Source organism: Kogia breviceps, chromosome 10, assembly GCF_026419965.1.
Source record: "Kogia breviceps isolate mKogBre1 chromosome 10, mKogBre1 haplotype 1, whole genome shotgun sequence".
Classification (NCBI taxonomy): Eukaryota; Metazoa; Chordata; class Mammalia; order Artiodactyla; family Physeteridae; genus Kogia; species Kogia breviceps.
The window spans coordinates 76,409,891-76,433,939 of record NC_081319.1 but is presented as its reverse complement, the minus strand read 5'-3'; the positions used below and the strand labels follow the sequence as shown (position 1 = coordinate 76,433,939).

General features: G+C 40.4%; 1 protein-coding gene across 2 annotated transcripts in view; it reads left to right on the top strand.

Annotated features, from left to right (window-relative positions):
• The window catches only part of ZNF318 (zinc finger protein 318), a 31,470-nt gene extending 12,843 nt beyond the window's left edge, over positions 1-18,627 (top strand). The window contains exons 5-12 of one of the 2 annotated variants that reach the window (XR_010835107.1): positions 289-388; positions 2,234-2,538; positions 6,771-6,974; positions 7,433-7,532; positions 8,452-8,570; positions 8,857-12,744; positions 17,447-17,591; positions 18,560-18,627. Coding sequence is in view for 1 of the 2 variants with exons in the window: in XM_059075812.2 (XP_058931795.1) it covers positions 289-388; positions 2,234-2,538; positions 6,771-6,974; positions 7,433-7,532; positions 8,452-8,570; positions 8,857-12,177 (4,149 nt within the window). In the remaining variant the exon portion in view is untranslated. Of the gene's footprint in view, positions 1-288; positions 389-2,233; positions 2,539-6,770; positions 6,975-7,432; positions 7,533-8,451; positions 8,571-8,856; positions 13,281-17,446; positions 17,592-18,559 lie in introns of those variants that run through there. The other variant, XM_059075812.2, reaches the window with a different exon arrangement.
• Positions 18,628-24,049: the final 5,422 nt, after the last annotated feature.

The window sequence follows — 24,049 nt, the reverse complement described above, 5'->3', positions numbered from 1 at the left end:
TAATTACCTTCTTGATGGCTCCTTTTGGGCTCAGAACTACTGTCTAATAGTGTAGTGCTTCCTGTATGAAAAAAGTACTTTCTGGTCAGTACAGTTCTGGAAAGGATAATTCTATTCTGGCACTTGGATTGGAATGAAATATCAGCTTCACTATAAAGTCAGAGCCTCTATGTGCAGGCATTTGGATTCTTGCATTCAGATATTATCTAATGTGAAGTTTTATGGAAAAGAACGATAGAAAAGGGATGTTGGAGGCTAACGGATCTCTTACCATTTTGTACTTTGCAGGTTATTGAAGAGAGGGAAAAGCTGAAGAGTGACCGGGAAGCTCGCCAGAAGAAGATGTACTATCTCAGGACCGAGTTGGAGCGGCTTCATAAACAACAAGGTATCAGACACTTCTTTGCATGACTTCCTTTTGTAACTTTAGTAGGAGACCCAAATGGAGAGCTTTGGGGATTCTCAGACATGTGACATGTTCATTGACACTGAAGCTTCACTTTCAAAAAATTTTTGATATAATTAGACTTATAGAAAAGTTGCATTAATAGTGTAAAGAATTCTCAGGTTCCATGATTATTAGCATTTTACTATATTTGCCCTATCCATTTTTCTCTCTCAATTGTGTTTGTGCATATGTGTATATAATTTTTCCTGAACTGTTTAAGAGTAAGTTGTAGATATGTATTCCTTTACTCCTAAACACTTAAGTGTGTCTTCTAACAACAAAGAATTCCCTTGCATAACCATAGTATGCTTATAAAAATTAGAAAATTAACAGTAATATACTAGCCTACTGATCTTACTCATATTTCATCGGTTGTCCCAATGATGTCCTGAAGCAAAAGAAAATGAAAGATTACACATTGCATTCAGTTTTCATGTTCTTTTTAGTCTTCTTTAATCTGTAGTAGTTCCCGAATCTCCAGAAGAGGTCACATATTTTGTAGAATGTCCTTTAATTATTTTGGTTTGTCTGATGTGTTCTTATGATTAAATTCAGGTTATGCATTTTTGGCAAGAACATCACAGAAGTGATGCTAAGTTCATATCAGGTGTTGATTTGTCCCATACTGGTGTTGTCAACTTTGATCATTTGGTTAAGGTGGCATCTGCCAAGTTTCTCTACTGTAAGGTTACTATTTTACCCTTTTCAGTTAATAAGTATCTTATAGGGAAGATAACTTTGAGACTATGTGAATATTCAGTTACTCCTCAAATTTTGGCCCGCTAGTTTTAGCATTCATTGATGATCCTTGCCCAAATCAGTTATTATTATGATGGTTGTTAAATAGTAATTTTCTAATTTCATCATTCCATCTTCGTTAATTAGCTGGCTTTCTACTATGAGGAGGAGCTTTCCACCCACACCTCCTCCCCCATTTATCTGTCCATTTATAACAGTATAAACTCATGGATTCTTAATAGATTATACTATTATTATTTATCTTCATGCTTAAATTGCCCCAGATTTGGTCAGTAAGACCCCCTTTAAGTTGACTCCTGTGTCCATCTTTTTTTGAGTACTTCCTTTTTGGCACAAGAAGATGCTCCATGATGCCTCTATTGATTCCACCTCTTCATCTATGCTTTTAGGAATTCACATATACACTAAGAACCTAGCAAGGCTTCTATATTACAGCTTGGTGATAGCATGGAAGAGTAGAGAGTGGGAGAAGATATAATTTCTTCTGTTTGGGTTCGGGCTGTTTAGGGATGAGAAACTTAGTTATTAATACTGTGAGGATTAATTCATGAGGACCTGCAATTTGGAATAGGAGATAACATTAGGTGAGCTTGAGGCAAAACCTAAAACTCAGTGGAGGTGTTGGTGAAGGGTCCTTAATTCAGATAAAGTCAAATATGTGAATGTTTTTTGCCTTCTGAATAATTCTTTAGTTCTCTGAAGAGGACAGCCATGGGATTCATAGTTACACGTGCACACAAACTTGTATATACCCTTTCAGGGATTCATGCAGTGCCTCCCTGAAACCTGTCCATAGATCCTTAGCTAATAACCCTTACATAAGAAATAATGTAATCACTCAATCACTTTACCTCCATAGGAGCTTCAACTAAACCAGCCCATGTGGAATGCAAGTCTCACCTGCTTTTAGAATGTTTTATGGAGAAAGATTTTGTGACCATAAAGTCTTGAGAATTAGTCCTTATGACTGAAGAATGACTTGTTAACTTTGCTTGTGCTTCTTTCTGTTGACATTTGACTACTCAGGGGAAATGCTGCGTAAGAAACGAAGGGAGAAGGATGGTCACAAAGACCCACTCCTGGTAGAGGTGAGTCGGCTTCAGGATAACATTATGAAGGACATTGCAGAACTTCGACAAGAGGCAGAAGAGGCAGAAAAAAAGCAGTCTGAACTGGACAAAGTGGCTCAGATCTTGGGAATTAACATTTTGGATAAATCTCAGAAGTCTTCAAATGACAGTAGGGAGCCTACAGAGAAGACTGGGAAAGCAGAAAAATCCAGGAGCCCAGAAAAAGTGTCATCGTCCTCAAACTCCTTTTCCAACAGCAAGGTAACAACTCAACTTTTCCATTTTTATTGTATCTTTTATTTCCATGGACTCCTAAAGAAACCTTCTAACTAACCATTTTCTTAGCATCCTTTTCCAACCTGTTCTTACTCTTGCTAGAGTTATCTTTGTAAAGCATAGTTCAAATCATGGTATTCTCCTTCCAAATTTTCGCAGTTCCCCATTGCCCACAAAGTAGAATCCTGGGCCCTCCATGTTCTAGTTCTAGCATTTACTCCTTAACTCACTCCAATTTGGCTTCTAGTTTTCTCATAACTTGTAATGCCATTTTGTAGGTTCATGTTTAGCAACAAGGTCACCACTGTTGTACAGCCTCAAATTCAGTTCTCAAATCAGTATTTGATATAGGGAACCACTGTCCCCTAAAAAAATGTTTTCTTCCCTTGGCTCCTGTCACATTTATTTTCCTCCTGTATGCTAGTTGCTCCTGTTTTATCTCTTGATCTTTAAATATTTTAGTTCTTCAGGGCTCAGTTCTAGCCTAATTCTCTAGAATTCTGCTTTCTCCCTAGGTCATTTCATTCAGTCCTATGCTGAAATACCATACTGACAACTTGCCGTTTTATATTCTAGCTCAGGTGATTCTTCTAAGGTTCAAATCTGAGTGTCCAACAGACTACTCACTATTTCTACTTCATTGTCTCATAAACACCTCAAAATCAATATATTCCTGAAGTAAACTAAGATTGTGCTCAACCTCCCTCTAACCTTTTCTTCCTCTGTTGTTACCCATCTCAGTGAATGATACTACTATCCAACAGTTTTCATGCCAACAACCTGAAGAGCATTCTTAGTGCTCCGCCCCCAAACTGCTCCACACACCAAGTCAATTACAGATTCTGCCAATTTTCCCTCCAAAGTAAATCTCAATTCCATTCATCTCATCATCTCTATTGCTATCCAAGTTCAAGCCACCTTCAGTTCTTGCTTGTGCTGCTACACTTAATTCTTTCTCCATATTCAGCTGGTGATTGAGATACTTCCTTGCCTACCTCTTCAGCCTCATTTCATGCCTCTTTTTTCCTTTGCTCTCTGTAATTTCGTTACTGATACTTTCATTCCTTAAATGTTTCATCATTAATGTCTTTGTGTCTTCTCCTTCTGGTTACCATGCGAAACCCACTCTTCTTATCCTGTCTTCTAACTAAGTCATATTCATCTTCGGATCGCAGATTAAATTATTTCCCTGACTCCCTTCCTTCATTTTCCAGGTTGTTAAATTTGTCTGATATACACTATCATAATACCTGACATTTTCCTTCTTAGCATTTATGGCAGTTGTAATTATATAATTACATGTGTTCCCCAATTAGATTTTAAGGTTCAAGGGATCAGGGACCATATCTGTCTCATTCTCCTATATAGTCCCCAGTACATAGCTCAGTGCCTGGCACGTAGCAGATGGGTAGTGCTCAAAAAATATGACACTACACCTTATACTCCTGCCACCTTAGAATGCTTGGACTTTTCCAGATGTGCATTATGCTATTGTGCCGCTCTAATTTTGCATTAATAATCCTCTTAGCCTGTCTCCCAACCCTACTCATCCACTAAGGTCCAACTTGAATACTACCACCTCCGTGAAGAATTCTTGAATTCCATACAGATTGAGTCAGCCCTTTTTTAGCACTCCCATAGTATATTACTTTGTTTCTTTATAAGATTCATTCCATTCTCTCTTATCGAAAACATGATTAAGATCATGCCTGTTCTCATGCCTGTGTCTTCCACTAAATGAGAGCTTCTTGAGAATACCATGGCATCTGGTATATATAATACATAGTAGATGGTCAGTTAATGTTGGGGGTTAGAGAAGAAGATATTCTGTATTCTCTGTCAACCAAGCTCTAATTTTTTCATGTCTTCCTGGGAGAGTTCTCTTTCTCAACCAGGTAATACTATTCTTATCAGGATCACTGAGTTCAGGGCCTTTGATGACAGAAGAGCTTGAAAGTTCTGACCATTTGTAGCTGACTTACACATTGTTTGGGGTTCCATTTATGCACCAACCCCATGATAATCTATCATCTTGACTTGAGTGAGCCTTCAGGCTCTCTGAAGCTAACAAGGATATGTTGCAATTGGATTTTCATTTCAGCAGTAAGGAATGTTCTCTCTACAAGCTCTGTTTCCTGCCTGTCCTTGGTATTTCTTCTTTCTTTGCCTCTTTTTAAAATGCATAGTTGGTTTGAGATTTTCTTTCTCGAATAGGTCATTTCATAAAAATAAACACATACACACAATTCCACAGTCAGTTCACCTAGACACAATTGTTACTAATACCTGGTGTTTATTATTCCAAATTCCCTTCTTCTGTTCGTTCATTTAACAAGTATTTCTTGATCTCCAAAAAAGTGCCAGACACTGTTCTAGATATGGGAAGTATAGCAGGGAACTATACAGACAAGGTCCTTATTCTAATGAAATGGGAGAAGATAGTCAATAAGTAAACAAGTGCAGGTTAGGTAATGACAAGTGCCTAAAAAAAGAAAACAGGGTAAGGGATATAGAGTAGTTAGGGAAAGTCTTTTGGATAAGGTGACGTTTGACATTCTGTGCCTATTTACATATCTGTATTGATTATTCAGATGTATTTTGTTACTTACTTTCCTAGTCTATCATGAACATCTTTCCATGTCAATAAATAGACTTTTATAATATCATTTTTAGCGAGCTTATTTTTGTTGTTGTATGGATACCAAAATTTATTTAACCAACCAAATCACCTGTAGTTTGACATAATTTCCTAAGGATAAATGTCAAGGAGTAGAATTGCTGGGTCAAGGGTATAAAGAATTTTGAGGTATGTAATACGTATTCCTAGATTATCTTCTGGAAAGATGGTGCCAGTTAGTACTCACCAGCAGTGTATGCATGTGCCCATTCCTTACCTGCTGGGTGCGATCTCTTTAGTGACTCTTGAATAGGACTCTAATAGGGAAAGATTATCTTTGAAGTCTTAATTGTTTCCCTTTCTCCATATTGTCTTCCTCTCCCCACCAGCCAGTATTCAGGGTGCCCCGTTCCCTGATCTTGTCTACTGTGGAACCTCATTCATACTTACCATCTCTGTGTTTCAAAATTTACCTTTTGTCTGTGCCTCACTCCCCAATGTTATCCTAAATTATCTTATTCCCAGCTTGCTGACAAATGATTTCATATTAAAGTATTTTATTTATTTATTTATTTATTTATTTATTGGCTGCTTTTGGTCTTTGTTGCTATGCGCGGGCCTTCTCTAGTTGAGGTGTGCGGGCTTCTCACTGCAGTGACTTCTCTTGTTGCGGGGCATGGGGCCCTAGGCGTTTGGGCTTCAGTAGTTGTGGCACACAAGGCCCAGTAGTTGTGGCTCATGGGCTCTAGAACTCAGGAGCAGCAGCTGTGGCGCACGGGCCTAGCTGCTCTGCGGCACATGGGATCCCCCCGGACCAGGGCTCGAACCCGTGTCCCCTGTACTGGCAGGCAGACTCTTAACCACTGTGCCACCAGGGAAGCCTTAAAATATTTATTATTGATAACTTAATGTTGGGGAGTTGATATGTTTTAAAAGAGGATTCATGTTAACTCAAAAGTGTTAAATTCTAATGGTGATACTTTAGACAGTTAGAAATATTTTACCCAGATCCTTTTAAGTCATCCCACATAGATAACTGTCCTCTTTGTCTATGCCATCCTTGCTCTCTAGTTATCTATACCAGGATGTGTCTGTGATAAGAGAGTTCACTATCATCTATTTTTTGCACTTGCTTAATCTGTCAATTACCTTTTCCATTTTGGTTTTTCTTCCCTCCCTAGTTGTCATTATGATTGATAAATTTAATGTATTTAATTGCATAGGTAGCACATTTAACATCTACCAAAAGGTATACAGTAAAAGACTTCTATCAATTCCTGTTCTCTATTACCCCTTCCCAGAGGCAACCAGTGTTTCCATAATCTTGAGTATTCTAGATATTTTAGGATATATAAGTAAATATATTGCCATTATTATTTAGTCTCCATGATGACATGGCACTATGGAATCTAATTAGTTCTGTTTGAGCCTTGCAGGAAGATTTCTCATGGGGTTTTTCCTAGTTTGTGCAGCTTTAGGCACTGGAAATATGTGCATATGGTCTTATTTCTGTTATTGTGGTAGGCTATTTGCTTTTTCTGAGACAAGACAGATCTAGACTACTTTGAATTCCTTCTTAGTGCAGATTTTCCCCCTCTAGGAATCAAAGGTAAACAATGAGAATCCCCATACTAAGAGCCCCAAGCCTGCCGAGAGCCCCCAGCCAGCTGCTAAGCAGTCTGATCAGCCCATTGCTACCTATGAGTATTATGATGCTGGCAATCACTGGTGCAAAGACTGCAACACCATCTGTGGGACCATGTTTGACTTCTTCACTCATATGCACAATAAGAAGCACACACAGGTAGGTATCCTGCCCTCTATTATTTCCATTCTTGCCCTCCTTCCCGTCAAACTCCTATACCCCCATCTGCATTACAAAGCTGGAAAATGAAACATTCTCATATGGGCAGGAGCCCCAATCTGAAGAGCCAAGAGATACCAACAAAGGAGACACCATCCCCAGGGCTCAGTCCAGGGGACCTGCCTGTAACTAAACACCATGACAAGTGTAAGTGAGGCTTCTGCCTCTTTTGATTCCTTGAGTACCTGATTATTTGTTTCATTTTATCCATTGCTAGTACTTGCTCTAACATATGTTTACCTTTTCCACAGGTGATTTCCGTTTAAACAGTTGGCAGAGTGGGTGGGGGTGGGAAGCTGGGGGCTTCTGGTCCCCCTGGTGTGGGGGAGAAAAAGAGAGAGAAGTGGGTCATTGAGTTTTTAGTGCTGTGTATGAGCACCTCTGCCTCTTGCAAATAGACACTGGATCCCTACAACAGACCTTGGGCTTCAAAGACCCAGAGTGAAGCCAAGCAAGATGCTGTAAAGCGCACTGACAAGATAACTGTTCCTGCAAAAGGTGTGTTTCCTCCCTGCCTTTTCTGTGGTTTCCTTACATTCAGTCAGGGAAGTGGTATCCCTGAACTAAGGTACAAGGAAGCAGCATAGGGTGAGACATAACCATTACTTCTGACAAAGCTGTAAGATTGCCTTCTATGTGCAAAACTAGTTCCTAAAGAAATAAAGAGAGCTATAAGACAAGAATGATCTCTACCCATATGGCTAAAAATCTAACAGATGTTAAACATACACATACCACTCTAAAATATAACTTTATTTGTGCTTGCTTTGGCAGCATATAGACTAAAGTACGGCTTTCTTCATCACTGGCTTATGCACCAAAATCTTATTTACTTGCAATCTAGGTAAAAAAGAACAGTCAGAGGTGCAATATGACTTCCTTTTCAACTAAGAACTATAAAATATTTTTGAATAGTTGTTATTAGGGGCTAAGTTGAGAAATAGAAAATTTCTTTGTCTTTAAACTTCTTAATTTCTTACCTTTATAAGTAGTCAGTGCTGCTACATCCTTTACATCTGTAGAAGATAGATTCTTAAGTAATTAATACCAACATGAGATATTCTCATACCAATAGTACTGGGCTATTTGGGAGTATAATTTTTAAATCTCCTAAGTTGCTTAGTGCTACTTGGAGTTTGAGGAGAATCAGCAACAAAATTGAGTCTGACACAGAAAACTCCTGAATTAACCAGTTAGTGTTCCCAGAACATAGAATGGGTAGAGGTCCTGAGTTTAAGCTTTAAGTTGGGAAGACATACCACTGGGATTCATCTAAATGCTCCTTCTGACTTGAAAGTGAGTAAGGTCCTCTATACCATTAACCATTTTACTACAAAAGGGAAGTGGGATTTCCTTTGGTTGCTGTCATCTTGGGTAGAAATGACTTATTTTCTTGACTTTCTTCCACTTCTTCCAGGCTCTGAGTTTCTGATTCCCATCACTGGATATTACTGCCAGCTCTGTGAGGAATTTTTGGGGGATCCAATTTCTGGAGAGCAACATGTGAAGGGTTATCAACACAATGAGAAATACAAGGTTGGTCTTTGTAGTAGCCTATGGAGTTTCCTACTTTCTGCAGTAATCCTTTTGATGTTGTCAAACAAACTCAGAGCCAGAAAAAATCATTAATATTTCAAATTCCATATAATCACTGGGACATTCTCCTCAATGCTAGTAAGCAGTGCTGACCTGAGAGAACCATTTATCCTTGAGCAAGGTGACTGAGGATTTCCACTAAATGACTTTTAACAGTGGTAGGGCCAACTTTTCTCTTTAATAGTATTTTGACCAGTTATTGAGCCTTTATCTTTTCTCTTCCTAGAAATATGTGGTTGAAAACCCATTGTATGAGGAGCGGCGGAATCTGGACCGCCAAGCTGGCTTGGCTGTGGTCCTAGAGACAGAACGGCGACGGCAGAGTGAGCTAAAGCGCAAACTCAGTGAGAAACCAAAGGAAGAGAAGAAAGAAAAAAAGGCAAAGATCATGAAGGAAGTAAAGGAGGATGACAGGGTGTCTGAGGAATTAGAGGACCAAGTTTCTGAAGGTGGGAACTCCCCTGAAAAGGCTGAAAATAAAAGGAAGGCTAGCATCAAACTCCAATTAAAAGAAGAAGTAAAGAAGGAACCACCAACATCTTCCTCTTTTGGAAAATTCAGCTGGAAGAAGCCAGAAAAAGAGGAGGAAAAAAGTTCAGTGGCCCCAAGTATTCCCAAAGAAGAGATTGTGGAAAATAGTAAGGACAAAGAGGATGGCAGAGCTGAAGCTGGGAAGGCAAAGCCCATCAAAATCAAACTCTCTGGGAAAACTGTTGTTGCACATACTAGCCCTTGGATGCCTGTAGTGACAACTTCAACCCAGACTAAGATCCGACCCAACCTGCCTATCCCATCCACAGTCCTCCGCAAGTCAGGTTCAGCCACAGTGAGCAAGCCAGCTCCTCTTAACACCTTTCTATCCATCAAGTCCTCTGGAACCACTGCTAAGCCTCTGCCAGTGGTTAAAGAGTCTTCAGCTGATCTCCTCTTGCCTCCCGACATCATCTCTAAAGCATTTGGAGGGGAAGAGGTGATTCTAAAAGGGTCTCCAGAGGAAAAAATGGTGCTGGCTGAAAAGAATGAGCCATCACATGTACCTGAACAAATGCTACCACCTCCACCACCGCCACCTCCACCGCCACCTCCACCACCCCCAGTTATACCTCATCCAGCTGCCCCATCTCCTGCTCAAGCAAATGCTATTTTGGCTCCAGTAAAATCAAACCCAACTATATCTCACACTGTCAGCCCTGGCTTCCTGGGTCCTAACATTTTGAACCCAGTATTACCGGTAGCCATCATGGCCTCAGCACAGCCAGCTGCCATTCCTTCTGATGAAACAGCTCCTGGGGTGAGTGAGAGTGACCGGGACCAGACCCTATTCTCTGTGTTAGTGCGTCCTCCACCTCCTCTCTCAAGTGTGTTCAGTGAACAAGCCAAAAAATTGGAAAAGCGAAATTCATGCTTAGCCACAGCCAATGCTAAGGATCTGTACGACATATTCTACAGTAGTGGTGGAAAAGGGGCCCCTGAGACTAAGCTGAGTGGTGGTCCATTGGCTAATGGGGAAAATAGAGCTGAAAGTTCAGACACCTCTTCTACTTCTACTCTGAACAGCAGTGCATCCCAAGAGGAGTTGCCTCCAGATAGAAATTCGGTCTCTGCTCCTTTAGTCAGCAGCCCTGAAAAGCCCATTTCAAAACCTCTGGTGTCCCTAGGGAAATGGTCAGTTGTAGAAAATATAGACTCAAAAAGCAGAGGCAGCAGCTATGGCTTCTTACAGCCTCTGACAAGGTTGTGCCAAAACAGGCCTTATGAAACTATTACCCCAAAGACAGAGACTTTGGCCATGTGGACTTCTAGTTCCTTCCAGAGTGATGCTAATAGGGATGTATCTCCAGAGGGGAAAATTGAACTTGACCTGGGAGACCCTGGGCCACCAGGCGTCAAGCCAGCCCCTGAGCTGTCACATGTACACTGTCATACCATGGAATCTCAGAAGCTGTTAGAAACACACCTTGTGGAATCTAGTAACCAGGATGAGGACAGCCAAGAGCTCCACCAATCTAAGGATTGTGCAAAAAGTGAAGTAGAGACAAGCGCTGAACTAAAAGAAGGGGGAGCAAAGCTCTCTGAGAGGACAGTGGGAGAGGGAACAGATACCAATGTTGGGCCCAATAGTGTAGAGGATTCTAATTTGAACCACGGGAACAGGTACATGTGGGAAGGAGAAGTAGAACAGCCCAACATGCAAATGACTGACAAAAAGGCTAAACAGTCCAATAAATTGATAACAGGAAGTAAAACTCAAAGTAAAGTAGTGACTGAATTGAACGCACAGGCGCTCTCTTCCACAAAGGCAAAAATAGACTCATTTCCGTCAGAAGGTAGGTCTTTACTCCAGAACCCACAAGATACACCTGTGAAAATTTCTGCCCCAGAATTGCTTCTTCAGTCCCCAGCCAGATCAGATATGTGTTTGAAAGATAGTGAACAGGAGCAAGGAGTTTCAACTGCTAGTGAGGAGTGGCTAGAAAATTCAGCTCCAGGATCAGCTTCTAGAGCCTCTAGGTACAGAAGCCTTAAACTGAAGAGAGAAAGATCAAAAGAGTTTCAGGGTAAAATGATCTATGAACTTACTGTTTGGGATGAGAACAAGAAGCCAGAGACCTGGGAGAGCCCAGAGAAACCTGAAGCAGAAGCCCTGGATCTTCGAGATGTCCATCCAGAACTAACAGTGACAATAGAAAGCAAGGCCTTAGAAAACTTTGAAGTTACAAACTTAAAAGTAGAAGAGCTTGCTGCCCTGGGGAACCTGGGAGATATAGGTGTTGATTTCTGCAATACTCGGGTAGACCCAGCACATAGATCCGCAACTGCCCTGTCTCAGAAAGTTCGTGAAGAAAATTCTGTGTCACCTATAGGAAGTAATCCCTCCACTCTCACTGACTTTGAACCAATACCATCCTTTTCTGAGTTTCCATTAGATTCTCCCAAAACCCTGGTGCTTAACTTCGGAGCAGAGGGTGAACAAAACTCATCTAATCCCGGAACTGGGAGGATCACTCCTAACATTTTGAAAACTGGACTTTCAATGGAAAATGTTGGCCTTGGCTTGGGGAACCTAGAGGGAACACACCAGGCCCTTGACCTGTTAGCAGGAGGAATGATGCCTGAGGAAATAGAAGAAACTTCTCAGTTAGAGAAACAAGATTCACTCAGATTGGAATCAGAAGCAATTAATCCTTTAGGCCTTGGGCCATCTGCTTGCCTTCCGGACCTTGTTGACTTCGTCACACGGACATCTGGAGTTCAAAAAGAGAAGATATGTTCTCCTCTCTCTGAGCCAAGTGACCCTCCTGGGTGTAGTTCCCTGGAGATGGGACCACTACAGTTAGAAATACCAAATGCATCCGTCACGGAGGTAGCAATTCCTCAAATAGATGAGTACAATGACAGCCCTTTGAATATGATAAAATCTATGGCTTCAGGGTCCCATACAAGGGAGCAGGTAGTTGGAGGCAATACGGTCCCTCAGGAAATAGCTGCACAAGAAACTGCAGTTGATGCCATCCAGGACCACACAGAATCCAGTGTTCACAACTGAGAATACAAATTCAGAGCTACTTGTGGATGAATCAAGTTGGCTTCTAGAAATCAGGTGCCCAGATGATCCAGGACTAGTTGGCTGTCTCATCTGGAGCCTACACCAAGAGATGCAGTCAGCATCTTAGAGTAAATGTTCATGGAAGCTAAAAAATTTACCTCCTTTCCTTCTTCTGTTTTCCTTAAGATACCAGACAAATCAATCATAATTTCTATACATATCTGTAAAAAAGTATTTTCTGTTAATTATTATTTTCTTTTTTTTGCCAATTTATTTTCTCCTACTTTGTCATTAAAATCAAATGTCTATCTGGCTCACCATATAGTGTGCTTTGATTGTATTTTGACTTTGACTCTGCCATTTCTGGAATGTGGGGGAGGAGGGAGACAGAGCTGACTTCTCCAATTGCTGTGTTGTATTCCCACCCAATTTCTTGGGCAGCTGATGGATCTCTGGGAGAAACACAAGAAAACCTGCTGAAATGGAAAACTACTGCTGAAGGAAGGATTGTGCATCTCTTAGGCTTCCATTTGGATGGGCCTGCCTTAACATTGTTTGAAGTGCAGCGTGAGTAGCTCTTTTGTTTACTGTTTACTTCCTTGTGGCATGTCAACCCCCACACTTCCCTCATTCTGTTGCCTTTCCTTGAGATGGTCCTGCTAATCCACAAACCTGTTTGGAAATGGCCTCGGTAAACGTGGAAGAAAATCTAGCAGGCTCACTTTTGGAAGACAACAAATCGGTAAGGCTTATTCATGCCTCAGTGCCAGGAGCAGATATGCTTTTTGGGTCAGTTTTATTTTCGAAATAGCCTTTGTTCATTGTATTGTGATCCACTGACACTTTGTGTGAAATTGTTTAGCAGCCATTTCTGTTCTAAAGAGGTAGAAGATATGAAACTTGCTTTGGGATTGGACTCATTCTCTGTTCCACACTCATATGTATTCCTTCCTCTGCCTCTCCCTTTCCCAAGTTATTTCCACCGTAGTGTGATGTTTTGGGTTGTACATTTTGTTCAAAAGATTAAAGATTTATGAGTGGCTTGGACAAGTTTAACTTTATTTTTAATGTGTTAATTACTTGGAATAAATGTATTAATCTCATGTTTCTTTCTGGATTTTTGTTTTGAAACCACACACAATTGAACTCCACAGGGAAACTAGAACAATGCTGCTGCCCTATTGCCTGTCTCCCCCTCCCACCCTTCTTTCCCCAGTTGTTAGGGCTACTTTTGTTAGCTTATATAGTCTGTGCCCCAGTGCTTCCTGGATGGGTAGTGAGTAGGCACCAGTGGTCTGGTTTTGGCATCTTTCTATTGTGAAGTTTTGTATATACCTTTATGTTGGCTCTCCCGATGCTCCTCTGGGAACTGAGCTCTCCAAGAATACTCATGTTCTTGCTGAGGGTGCTCTTGGGGATCAGGGAGCTTGTTCCTTATATTTTCTAATCTCTGCCCCAGTTTCCTCTTGATACCCCTGTTGTCAGCAATTTATAACCTGGCTCAACAGAGGCTTCAGAGTCTTATTCTCCCACTCCTCAAAAATAATGCAAAGTTGCTGATCTTTTTTCCTAAGAATTCTTGTTTTCCTGTTTCCTTGTGTGCAGAGCTACAGAATCCCTAGGTTGAGTGCGAGGAGGCTATTTTTCTTGACTAATTTAGAAGTTTAGAAGTTGTACTGGCCTCCCTTCTTCATGTTGTGGAAAGGGCACAGATTTGGAATAGTTAGGTCCTTCGATGTTCCTCAGCCATTTGCCTTGCTGTAATTTTAGACAAGTTTCTTTGCCTCACTGTGCCATAGGGATTTTTTTTTTCTTTAATATGGAGGAGCATTATCTCCATCTCACACCAAATGTGTACAGGGTCAGGCCATCCTGAGCAGTCTTCTTAGGTCTGCTTTTTAGGCTGAAGCCTGAGTTCAATGCATCTTTCTGACCTGGAAACCATAAACAGACTCAGAACGTGCCCTTTAGCAGAACGTAAACCCAGGTGAGCTTCAGAGATTTATTTGTTTCTCCAGAGAACTACTCCCTCTCCATTCTAGGGGCCTATCTACAGGAATTCAGAGAACATAAGAGTTTAAAATGCCAGTTATTACTCATTTTCAGGCCTGTTCACTTAGTAAGTTCCACCTCCCTTTGGGGAGAGATGGGTGGGTTTAGGGTAAGCATGGAGAGGGGTTAATCCTATCCAGATCTCAGTCCTAAACTCACTCCATCTCAGAAGGAGTCAGAATCTTACTCTCCAGGTTAGGAGAGGGCCACTTGAGAAGGGTGAGAAGGGAAAAGAGGCAAAATCTAGGAAGGGCAGAACTAATTGAAGTAACTGGGGCTGGAGTACTTAGAGCAGCTCCTCTTGTACTCTCTTGATAACTCAAAGGCACCTACCAATCTTAGGCTTTTTCTAGAATAATGCCCACTTCTAAGAGTTGAAGCAACAGTGTTCTTCATATTTGCCTTGAACCAGCAGAGACAGAGCTTTTAGGATTCTGTAGTTTGGGCGGGAAGTGTTGCTAGCTTCCTCTTTGATCAGTGGGATCAGGTTTTGGAGCCTATCTAGAGAAGCAATGTGAAAGAAAGGGCAGAACTCTAATCCAGTTGCCAGCGCCTAGAGGTAGGGCCTGTTTCTTTTTATTCAGTACTATCACAGTGCTGAATAAATTTTCATCTTAGGAGACAAAGGCACATGCAAAGAGTGGGCCCTAATCTTCACATGTGGCCTATGGTGTCATATAACTATGGTTTAAATTTCTGCAAACATCAGAAGCAGTTGTTATTTGACTCCCTCAATTGTGAGAACAGGTGATCAGCAGTTTTAAATTTGGGCAAACACCAAGTTTTACCTAAGTTATGTAGGTAACCCCCCAAAACTTCCCCTTGGCTTTGTGAATGGAGACGTCTTGCTTTATAAAACTCTTTCTTCACAACTAGCTTCAGGACACATAATACTCTTAGTGACCTTTCTACTAAGTATACCCATTTTACGCTATGCCACTCCATCTCTCTAAAACAAGTCAAAAAGTTAGCTAATGTTTTGGTAGTAAAGCATGCCAGAGCATATGTCCATTTATCAGACTGCCAGGTTAAGGGACTGAAGAAGAATGGGGAAGTGGGAATGGGGGGTTTGGATGTATAGGATACAGGAATCCAGTAGGGACATTAAGTGTGTTATAAAAAAAAAAAAAGCTGGAGGTGGGACCATGGAGGAGACAGCCTATAAATTATGGAACTAAGTGAGGTGGGGTTTTTAGAAAATACATATTCCAAAGCTCTGGTTCTCACTTTCACAAAGCTTACCTGCCAAGCCCAGGATGAGAACCTAAGCAAGGTCTTCATTCATTGACAATTCTGTGAGAACATAGACAAATGAAAATAGTTTGGGACTGTGAGCACATTTCTTTTAGAGTTTAATGTTACAGTAATGTCCGTAATTTTTAACCAAAAGACCCTTATGCACTTTCAAAGGACCATGTGCATTTTCACTGTAGCACTTAATGTAGTTGTACTTTTACATTTATGTGTTTCTTTGATTAATATGTGCCTCCTTCCCACCCATCCCCCCAACTAGATTATAAACTTTCGAAAGCAGGAAGTCTGGCTTTGTTTACTATTTTTTCATCATTGTATTCACAGTGCACAGTTGCCTGCCACATTAAGAGTGCTCAATAACAATTCATTAAAAGAATCAGTGTGGTAATAGTAGCTATTTTTTTAATTAACTGTGAATACTTAGCAGTTTATAAGTGAGTAAAGCTGTAAATTGCTGATTGTATTTGCTGGGTGCTTAATACTGCAGAAGCCAACTGTCCTCTTGCTTCTGTCCTAGATCTTTGTATACAAGGCAATGTCTGTAGCAGTGGGTGCATATCAAGACTGCCTGCCCGTGGCCCCTTCATTTCAACAGCATTCTGGAATAGTGGTGCCAGGCCAGGAGGGGGACACATTGCTCCTGAAGCTCCTAGAAGAAAAACAGGATAGGAAGGGTAGGGGTACACTGACTTTAGAGTTAGCAATAAAAGACTTTGGGGACTCTGATTTTCAGATGGCTCCCTTTCTCCTTCCAGCCAGATTTCATAGGCATGTTGAAGTAAATTAAACCCCAAATCCCTCTGATGTAGCTGAAGGAGTAATTCAACTTTTCATGGCCCAGCATCCTCATCATGTCATCAGAATTATAAATCAAGCCATCAGTTTTATTTCTGGAAGGAAACCAAAAAATTAACCAAAAAATGTTGCCTTTGGAAGAGGAAGGAGTGATGCTTTCACTCTTTGTTTTTTATCTTTTTTCTTTGAATATTCAGACCATGAAAATGCATTTTATATAAAATACAAATATTTTATACACATAAAATATGTACATGCACATATAGGAAGTTTTTATGTCAGTAGGGGTTATCTGGTGATGTGGAATTACAGGGTTTTTTTTCTCTTCTGTATACTTTATTAAAAAATAGTGGTTTTTTTTTTAAGTTGTGTCTCTTCCCACTCAGTGCATCTCTGTCTCCACTCACATCATTTTTCCATTATTACAAATAGGTCTTGCTGCTTTTCCCTCAAGATTTCCTAAATTCCTCTACTCCCATCAAGGCTAGGTTACATACATTCAAGAATACCACTTATCTTCCTCTCCTCCTCTTCCCTTTCTCTAGCTCCTACCTCTGTGGAGCTGGTTATGCATTTCCATTCATGCTGTACAAGCACTTGGACATTATATAAATCAAGATGCTTGTCTTCACAAAGCTTACTTTAATGCAAGTACACAAAAGATACCACAAAGTCTTTGTTGCATGCAGAAGGACAGAAGATAACTCGTATCTAGATGTATTGATTGAAAGCTTTACAGGCTTTTATTCCTTCCACTCATGGAGCATCAGGCAAGAAAAGTGTTTTGTAGAAAACAAAGGAAACGAGCATGTTTAAGAGAAGTGAAAGAGCAGAGTAAAAAAAGACAGAGGGACTTCCCTGGTGGTCCAGTGGTTAGGACTCTGTGCTTCCACTGCAGGGGGCAGGGGTTCTATCCCTGGTTGGGGAACTAGGATCCCACATGCCACACAGCATGGCCAAAAAAATAGAGACAGAGTTACATTACGGTAGAGGAAGATAGCAAAAAAATTAAATCAACCATATTCTGGTACTGTTTTCTTTCATCTTCTCTCCGATACTTTGCCCCTCCTAAAGTTCAATCCAGCCCTCCCATAGCCGGTATACCTACATAAGGATGATTATGATGACATTTACCAACTCTAACCCACCTATCTTCCTTTCTTTTCAGGAGCAATTGCAGAAGTCTTCATATTTCTAGAAGGAAGGACTGCAGAAGACATTTTTGCCCCAGGGAGGCAGGGATAGAAGGCACAGAAATGATGAGCGCCCTTGGGGCCAATGGGCATTCACCTCTAGGGTCTGACTTCCAGAAGGTGGGTATGGTTGCTGGGGCAGGAATGGGTTATGGAGAAGGCCCTGTTATTTTAGCTGCCAGGAAATGGTGAGTTGGGTGAGCGAATATGTTATTTATGTATGTCTATATCTTTATACTGGTAGAGGAGGAACAAGATGAGGATAGGCATAGAAGGGTGTATATTTTAAACTTTCCACTCCTCATTTCAAATTATCTCCTAACTTCCATCTCATTTACGTTAAAACTGTGGAATTCAGATCTTCTCATCCCTTCTGGGCCCAATGCTCCCAGCAAGTAGAACATCTCCTATCTTGGCTTTAGCCTTCCTTCCTGGTCCATACAAGAATCAGGGTAAAAATTGGGTATGTCCTTAGAGGAGTGGGGTATAAATAGACAAAGGAGTCTCAATGAAGGGGGGACAATCACAAAGGATGTGTTTGAAAAATCCTGGGATTTCAGACTTCAAGACAGCTGTCTTGCAGTTTCCATTCAGTCTTACTACCTCTTCTACACACAGTAGAACTTTTGGTACACTGAAACAGGCAAGCATTTCAAAATACTAAGGAAACACGTTAATATCTGTTCATCTAAAAAGCCAGTAGGTGCTTCTTTTATGCCCTTTTGTGCTTTGGAACTGGGCTCAGGAACACAGTGAGGATGAGAACCTGACCTTTAAGTCCTTTAAACTCTGAGATTTATTTAAATCTGAGCTGCCCCAACTCCAAATTTACCCTTAAAACTGTTAACCTAGTTTTATTTCTGATTTGTAAATGCTGGCACTTTTAGAGTCCTGGAGGTCTGCTTTACTGCCCAACTAAATCTGTGGTTTGGGTAACTTTTGGGACTACTCATAACACTATAAATATAAAGAACTGCATAATATACAGCCAAAGCCATCGATAGAATAAGAAGGAAGAAAGGGGTAAAAAGTATCTCAGGGCCTCTTTTTGCTGAGCTTATATCAGTTAATGACTACTCATTCCTTAGGCATGACCCTGTGGATGAAGCAATGGAAAGCAGCCTGGTGCCAGGGCTGCCAACACTTTGTCACCACTACTTTCTCTCCCTTGCTCCAGTCCAAGATCTGTTTCTCATCAGCTACCACATTCCTCTGTTCAGGGACAATCAAGGGTGTTGGTCACAGCTTTTATTCCTAAATGTGACTCACCTACCTACCAACCCCTGGTTTGCTGCTTACACCTCCCTTCTACAGTAATCTCTGGAGTGCACCTTTGAGATATGCTGATCTAGGGCATGGGCAGAGGGAAAGGAAACATTTTTTAGAATAATATTTTTCCCTTTGTACTTTTAAAATTTGATATGCTAGGGCTTCCCTGGTGGCGCAGTGGTTGAGAGTCCGCCTGCCGATGCAGGGGACACAGGTTCGTGCCCTGGTCTGAGAAGATCCCACATGCCACGGAGTGGCTGGGCCTGTGAGCCATGGCTGCTGAGCCTGCGCGTCTGGAGCCTGTGCTCCACAACGGGAGACGCCACAGCAGTGAGAGGCCCACATACCGGAAAAAAAAAAATTTGATACACTAGAGTTCACATACATTATGAATGATTAAATATTTAAAATCTACTTTTTTATTGAAATATAATTCATATAACATTAAATTTCACATAAGATTCATCATTTTAAAGTGTGTACAAGAAGATTGTGTGTTGAAGATTGTGCAACAATCACTGTTATCTAATTCCAGAATATTTCCATCACCCCACTTAAAAACCACATACCAATTAGCAGACATTCCCAATTACCCCAAAGCCACCGGCAATCATCAGTCTGCTTTCTGTCTCTATGAATTTACCTATTCTGGACAATTCTGGAGTCATATAATATGTGGTCTTTTGTGTTTGGCTTCTTAACATTTTCAAGATTCATCCATGTTGTACCGTGTATCAATACTTCACTGTTTATAGTTGAATAATATTCCACTGTATAGATATAAACACATTTTGTTTATTCATTGGTTGGTAAACATTTGGATTATTTCCACTTTTTTGCTATTATGCTGCTGTGAACATTTGTGTACAAGTATTTATGTGGACATACTTTTCAATTCTCTTGGGTATGTACTGGGTCATGACAACTCTTAACTTTTTAAAAAATATAATTTTGTATTAAAGTATAAGGTACATATGACAAAACAAAAGCACACACAAGTGTTAAGCTCAATACTTTTCACAAAGTGAACAGTTTGTGTAACACTTCAGGTAACCAACACCCAAATCAAAAAATGGAATGTGACCAACACCCCTGAAGCCCCTCTCCTATTCTCTTGCAGTCACTACTTTCCTGAAATATAACTGCTATCTCAGATGCTTTTTGTTTTATGTAGCTGAAATTCACATAACATAAAGTTATCCACTTTAAAGTGAACAATTCAGTGGCATTTAGTACATTCACAGTGTTGTGCCACTGAAGCCTTTGTCTAGTTCTAGAACATTTTCACCACCACAAGATAAAACCCTGTGTCCCTTAAGCAGTTAGTTCCCATTCCTACCTCCCCACAGGCCCTGGCAATCACCAATCTTCCTTCTGTCTCTATGGATTTCATATTCTGGATATTTCATATAAATGGAGTCATACAATCAGTGACCTTTTCTATCTTCTTTCACTTAGAAGAATGTTTCTGAGGTTCATCCATGCTATAGCAAGTATAGGTATTCCATTACTTTTTATGGCTAAATAATATTCCATTGTCTGTGTATACCACAATTTATTTATCCATTAATTCATTGATAGACATTTGGGTTGTTTCCACCTTTTGGCTATTGTGCATAGTGTGCTATGAACATTCATGCATAAGTATTTGTTTGAGTACTTGTTTTTAGTTCTTTTCAGTATATACCTGGAAGTGGAATTTCTGGGTCATATGGTTATTCTGTGTTTAACATTTTGAGGAACCACCAAACTGTATTCCACAGCACCAGAATCATTTGACATCCCTTCCAGTAAAATGTATGATGGTTCCAGTTTCTCCATATTCATAACACTTAATTTCCTTTTTCATATATTATAACCATTGTGGTTTTGATTTACATTTTTCTGATGACTAATGATATTGAGCATCTCTTCATGTGCTTTTTGGCCATTTTATATCTTTTTTGGAAAAATGTCTAGTGAAGTCCTTTTCCATTTTTTAATTGGGTTGTTTGCCTTTTTGTTATAGAATTATAAGAATTCTTTATATATTCTGAATACTAGATCTTTACCAGATATTTTCAAATATTTTCTCCCATTCTGTAGGTTGTATTTTCACTTGGCTTTTGTTGGCTCCTTTTGGTTCCAGTTCCTCAAGGTGTAAAAGTTAGGTTGTTGATTTGAGATCTTTTTTTTAAAATAAATTTATTTATTTTGGCAGGCTTCTCATTGCAGTGGCTTCTCTTGTTGTGGAGCACAGGCTGTAGAGCACAGGCTCAGTAGCTGTGGCACACAGGCTCAGTAATTGTGGCTTGCAGGCTCTAGAGCACACGCTCAGTAGTTGTGGCACACGGGCTTAGTTGTTCCACAGCATGTGGGATCTTCCCGGACCAGGGCTCGACTCCGTGTCCGCTGCATCGGCAGGCAGATACTTAACTGAGTTCTTCTTTTTAAAAATGTTTACAGCTATAGTTTCCCTTTGAACACTGTTTTCACTGCACCCCATGCATTTTGATATGTTGTGTTTTTATTTTCATGCATCTCAAAGTATTTTATAATTTTTTAATAATTTCTCTTTTGAATCTTTTTTTTTTTTTTTTTTTTTTGCGGTACACGGGCCTCTCACTGTTGTGGCCTCTGCAATTGTGGAGCACAGGCTCCAAACGTGCAGGCTCAGTGGCCATGGCTCATGGGCCTAGCCGCTCCACGGCATGTGGGATTTTCTCGGACCAGGGCACAAACCCGTGTCCCCTACGTCAGCAGGCGGACTCTCAACCACTGCACCACCAGGGAAGCCCCCTCCTGTTATTGATTTTTAGCTTTATTCCATTGTGGTTGGAGACAATCCTTTGTATGATTTTAATCTTTTTAAATGTATTAAGACTTGCTTTGTGGCCTAACATATGATCTATCCTGGAGAATGTTTTATGTGAGCTTAAGAAGATTGTGTATTCTGCTGTTTTGGGATAAAGTATTCTGTATGTCTGTTAGATCTAGTTTATTTAGAATTGTTCAGGTTGTCTATTTCCTTAGTGAACTTCTGTCTAGATGTTCTATTCATTGTTGGAGTACAGGAATCTCCAACTGTTATTGTAGAACTGTCTATTTCCCCTTCAATTATGTCAATATTTGATTTTAAATATTTGTCTAATAAGTCCAGAGTCTGGGCTTCCTTGGTGATGGTGTCTGTAAACTTCTTTTTTCCTGTGAATGAACCATACTTTATTCTTTTTATACCTTGTGATTTTTTGTTTAAAACTGGACATTTTGAATATTATGATGTGTAAATCTGGGAGTCAGATCCCCCTCCCAAGTTTTGCTGTTGTTGATTATTGAAGTCTGTAGTCATCATTTGTTTACTGACTTTTCCAAACTATTTTTGCTAAGACTGTATGCTTGTGTTTGGTCCTTAAATCTCTGTTCCAGTATCTCAGCAGTCAGTGACCTGACAGAGATTTCCTTAAATGCCTGGCGTGAAAAAATGAACAAAAACAAACAGACAAAAAACCCAGTTCTCTTGGTCTTTGCAGACACTGACCTGGGGCACCACTTCAATGCTAATAAGCCAATCTGCCTAAAACTCTGCCTTGGCCTTCACTGGCTGCATGGAACCCAAAGTTCAGCCAAAGGTGTAAGCCTAGGGTCCTCTCAGCTCTTTTCTGAACTCTTATCTGTCTCTGGGCATATACTTTACATGCTGGATTTCCCCATACACATGGTAGCTCTTCAGAGTTCTTATTTCCCCATGTATCTTCCTCCTCAGACTCCTCCATTCCAGACTTTTAGATCTGTCTGCTGCTTGTTTCATTCGCTGTTTCCTTCTCTATGCAGCCACTGGTAGTATATGTCTTTAAATGCTTTCAATGGATGCTTTGAAAGCTGCTCCAGCTTGAGGGGGGCAAAACAAGGTCAGCCTCAGCACAGATTCCTCGGGGAACCGCTAGATAGGGCAAGATTCACAGCTACAATCTTTTGAGAACAAGGTGCATATTATTTTCCCCTGGCACCCGCAAGCCACACCAGGAATATGGGCTGCTGTCCCAATGGCCACCTCCAAGCTGCGGAATGGAGGATGTTAGATGGGTAAGCAAAAATGCTACAATGCTTTGTTACTGAAATTTTGTAGCTGCTTTTTTCATTAAGCACACCACTGGTTGGACTCCATTGTAAGTTTTTTATTAGATTCCAGAGTTCTGAAAAAGTTGATTCTGTCAGTTTTTGCCAGCTTAATGATAGCTTCAGTGGAGGAACTGATTCTTGGAGATCTCTGCTGTGCCATTTCTGTGACATTACAATATGTTACTTTTTGAGGAACTGTCAAACAAACTGTTTTCCACAGCAGCTGTACCACTTTATATTCCTACCAGAAATGTGAGGGTTTCATTTTTTCAACATCTTTCCAACACTTGTTATTTTCTGTTTTTCTTTTTTAATTATAGCCATCCTAGTGGGTATGAAGTGGTATCTCCTTATGGTTTTGATTTGCATTTCTTTAATGACTAATGATGTCAAGCATCTCTTCATGTGCTTATTGGCCATTTGTATATCTTGTTTGGAGAACTGTCCAAATCCTTTGTCTATTTTTAATTGGATTACTTGTCTAAGATCCATTTCTTACATATTCTAGTCTTTTTCTTACAAGGTTATCCTGAAAATCATGCATTAAGAAAATGTGTGTATAAAACTATCTACAGTTTCAGAACTTTACACAACATGATGTAATTCTTAAACACAAGAAGAAGCACTTCTCTCTGTATAAAGGTACATATTGTATTAATTAGGACTCTTGGTTGTAACAGAAACTAAACTCACACAAGCTTAAGAAAAAAATGAATAGGTGGTAATTTGTGGTTTGGTAATTGGGAAACCAAGTCAGAATTAGATCCAGGAGGTCAGAGATGTCATCAGGACTCTTTGTTCCCCATTTCCTCAGCTCTGCTTAACTTCTTATTTTCTCTCCACTCAGGTGCAAGTTAGCCCCTGCAGTCTCAAGCTGCCATGGTTCTTATAGGGCTCTGTCTAGAAAATGAGGTGTATCTTTCCTTATAGCACCAAAAAAATCTCAGGGAGGATGTTGATTAGTGTGACTTGGGCCACATTTCTATCTCTGAACAATTACTGTGGCCAGGTAGATAAAGTATCCAGACCAGGCCCTGGTCATAAGCTCACCCTGGGAAGACAGGGTCTACCCTAATGAGGAATCTAGACTAAGTTGAATTAATAAGCAGTGGGGGTAGATGAAGTTCTCCAAAGGAAATGCTTCTAAGTAGAAAATAAAATGTCCTCTATAAAGCTGTGAAGATTCAGTGCCTTCTTTGTTTGTAGCCTTC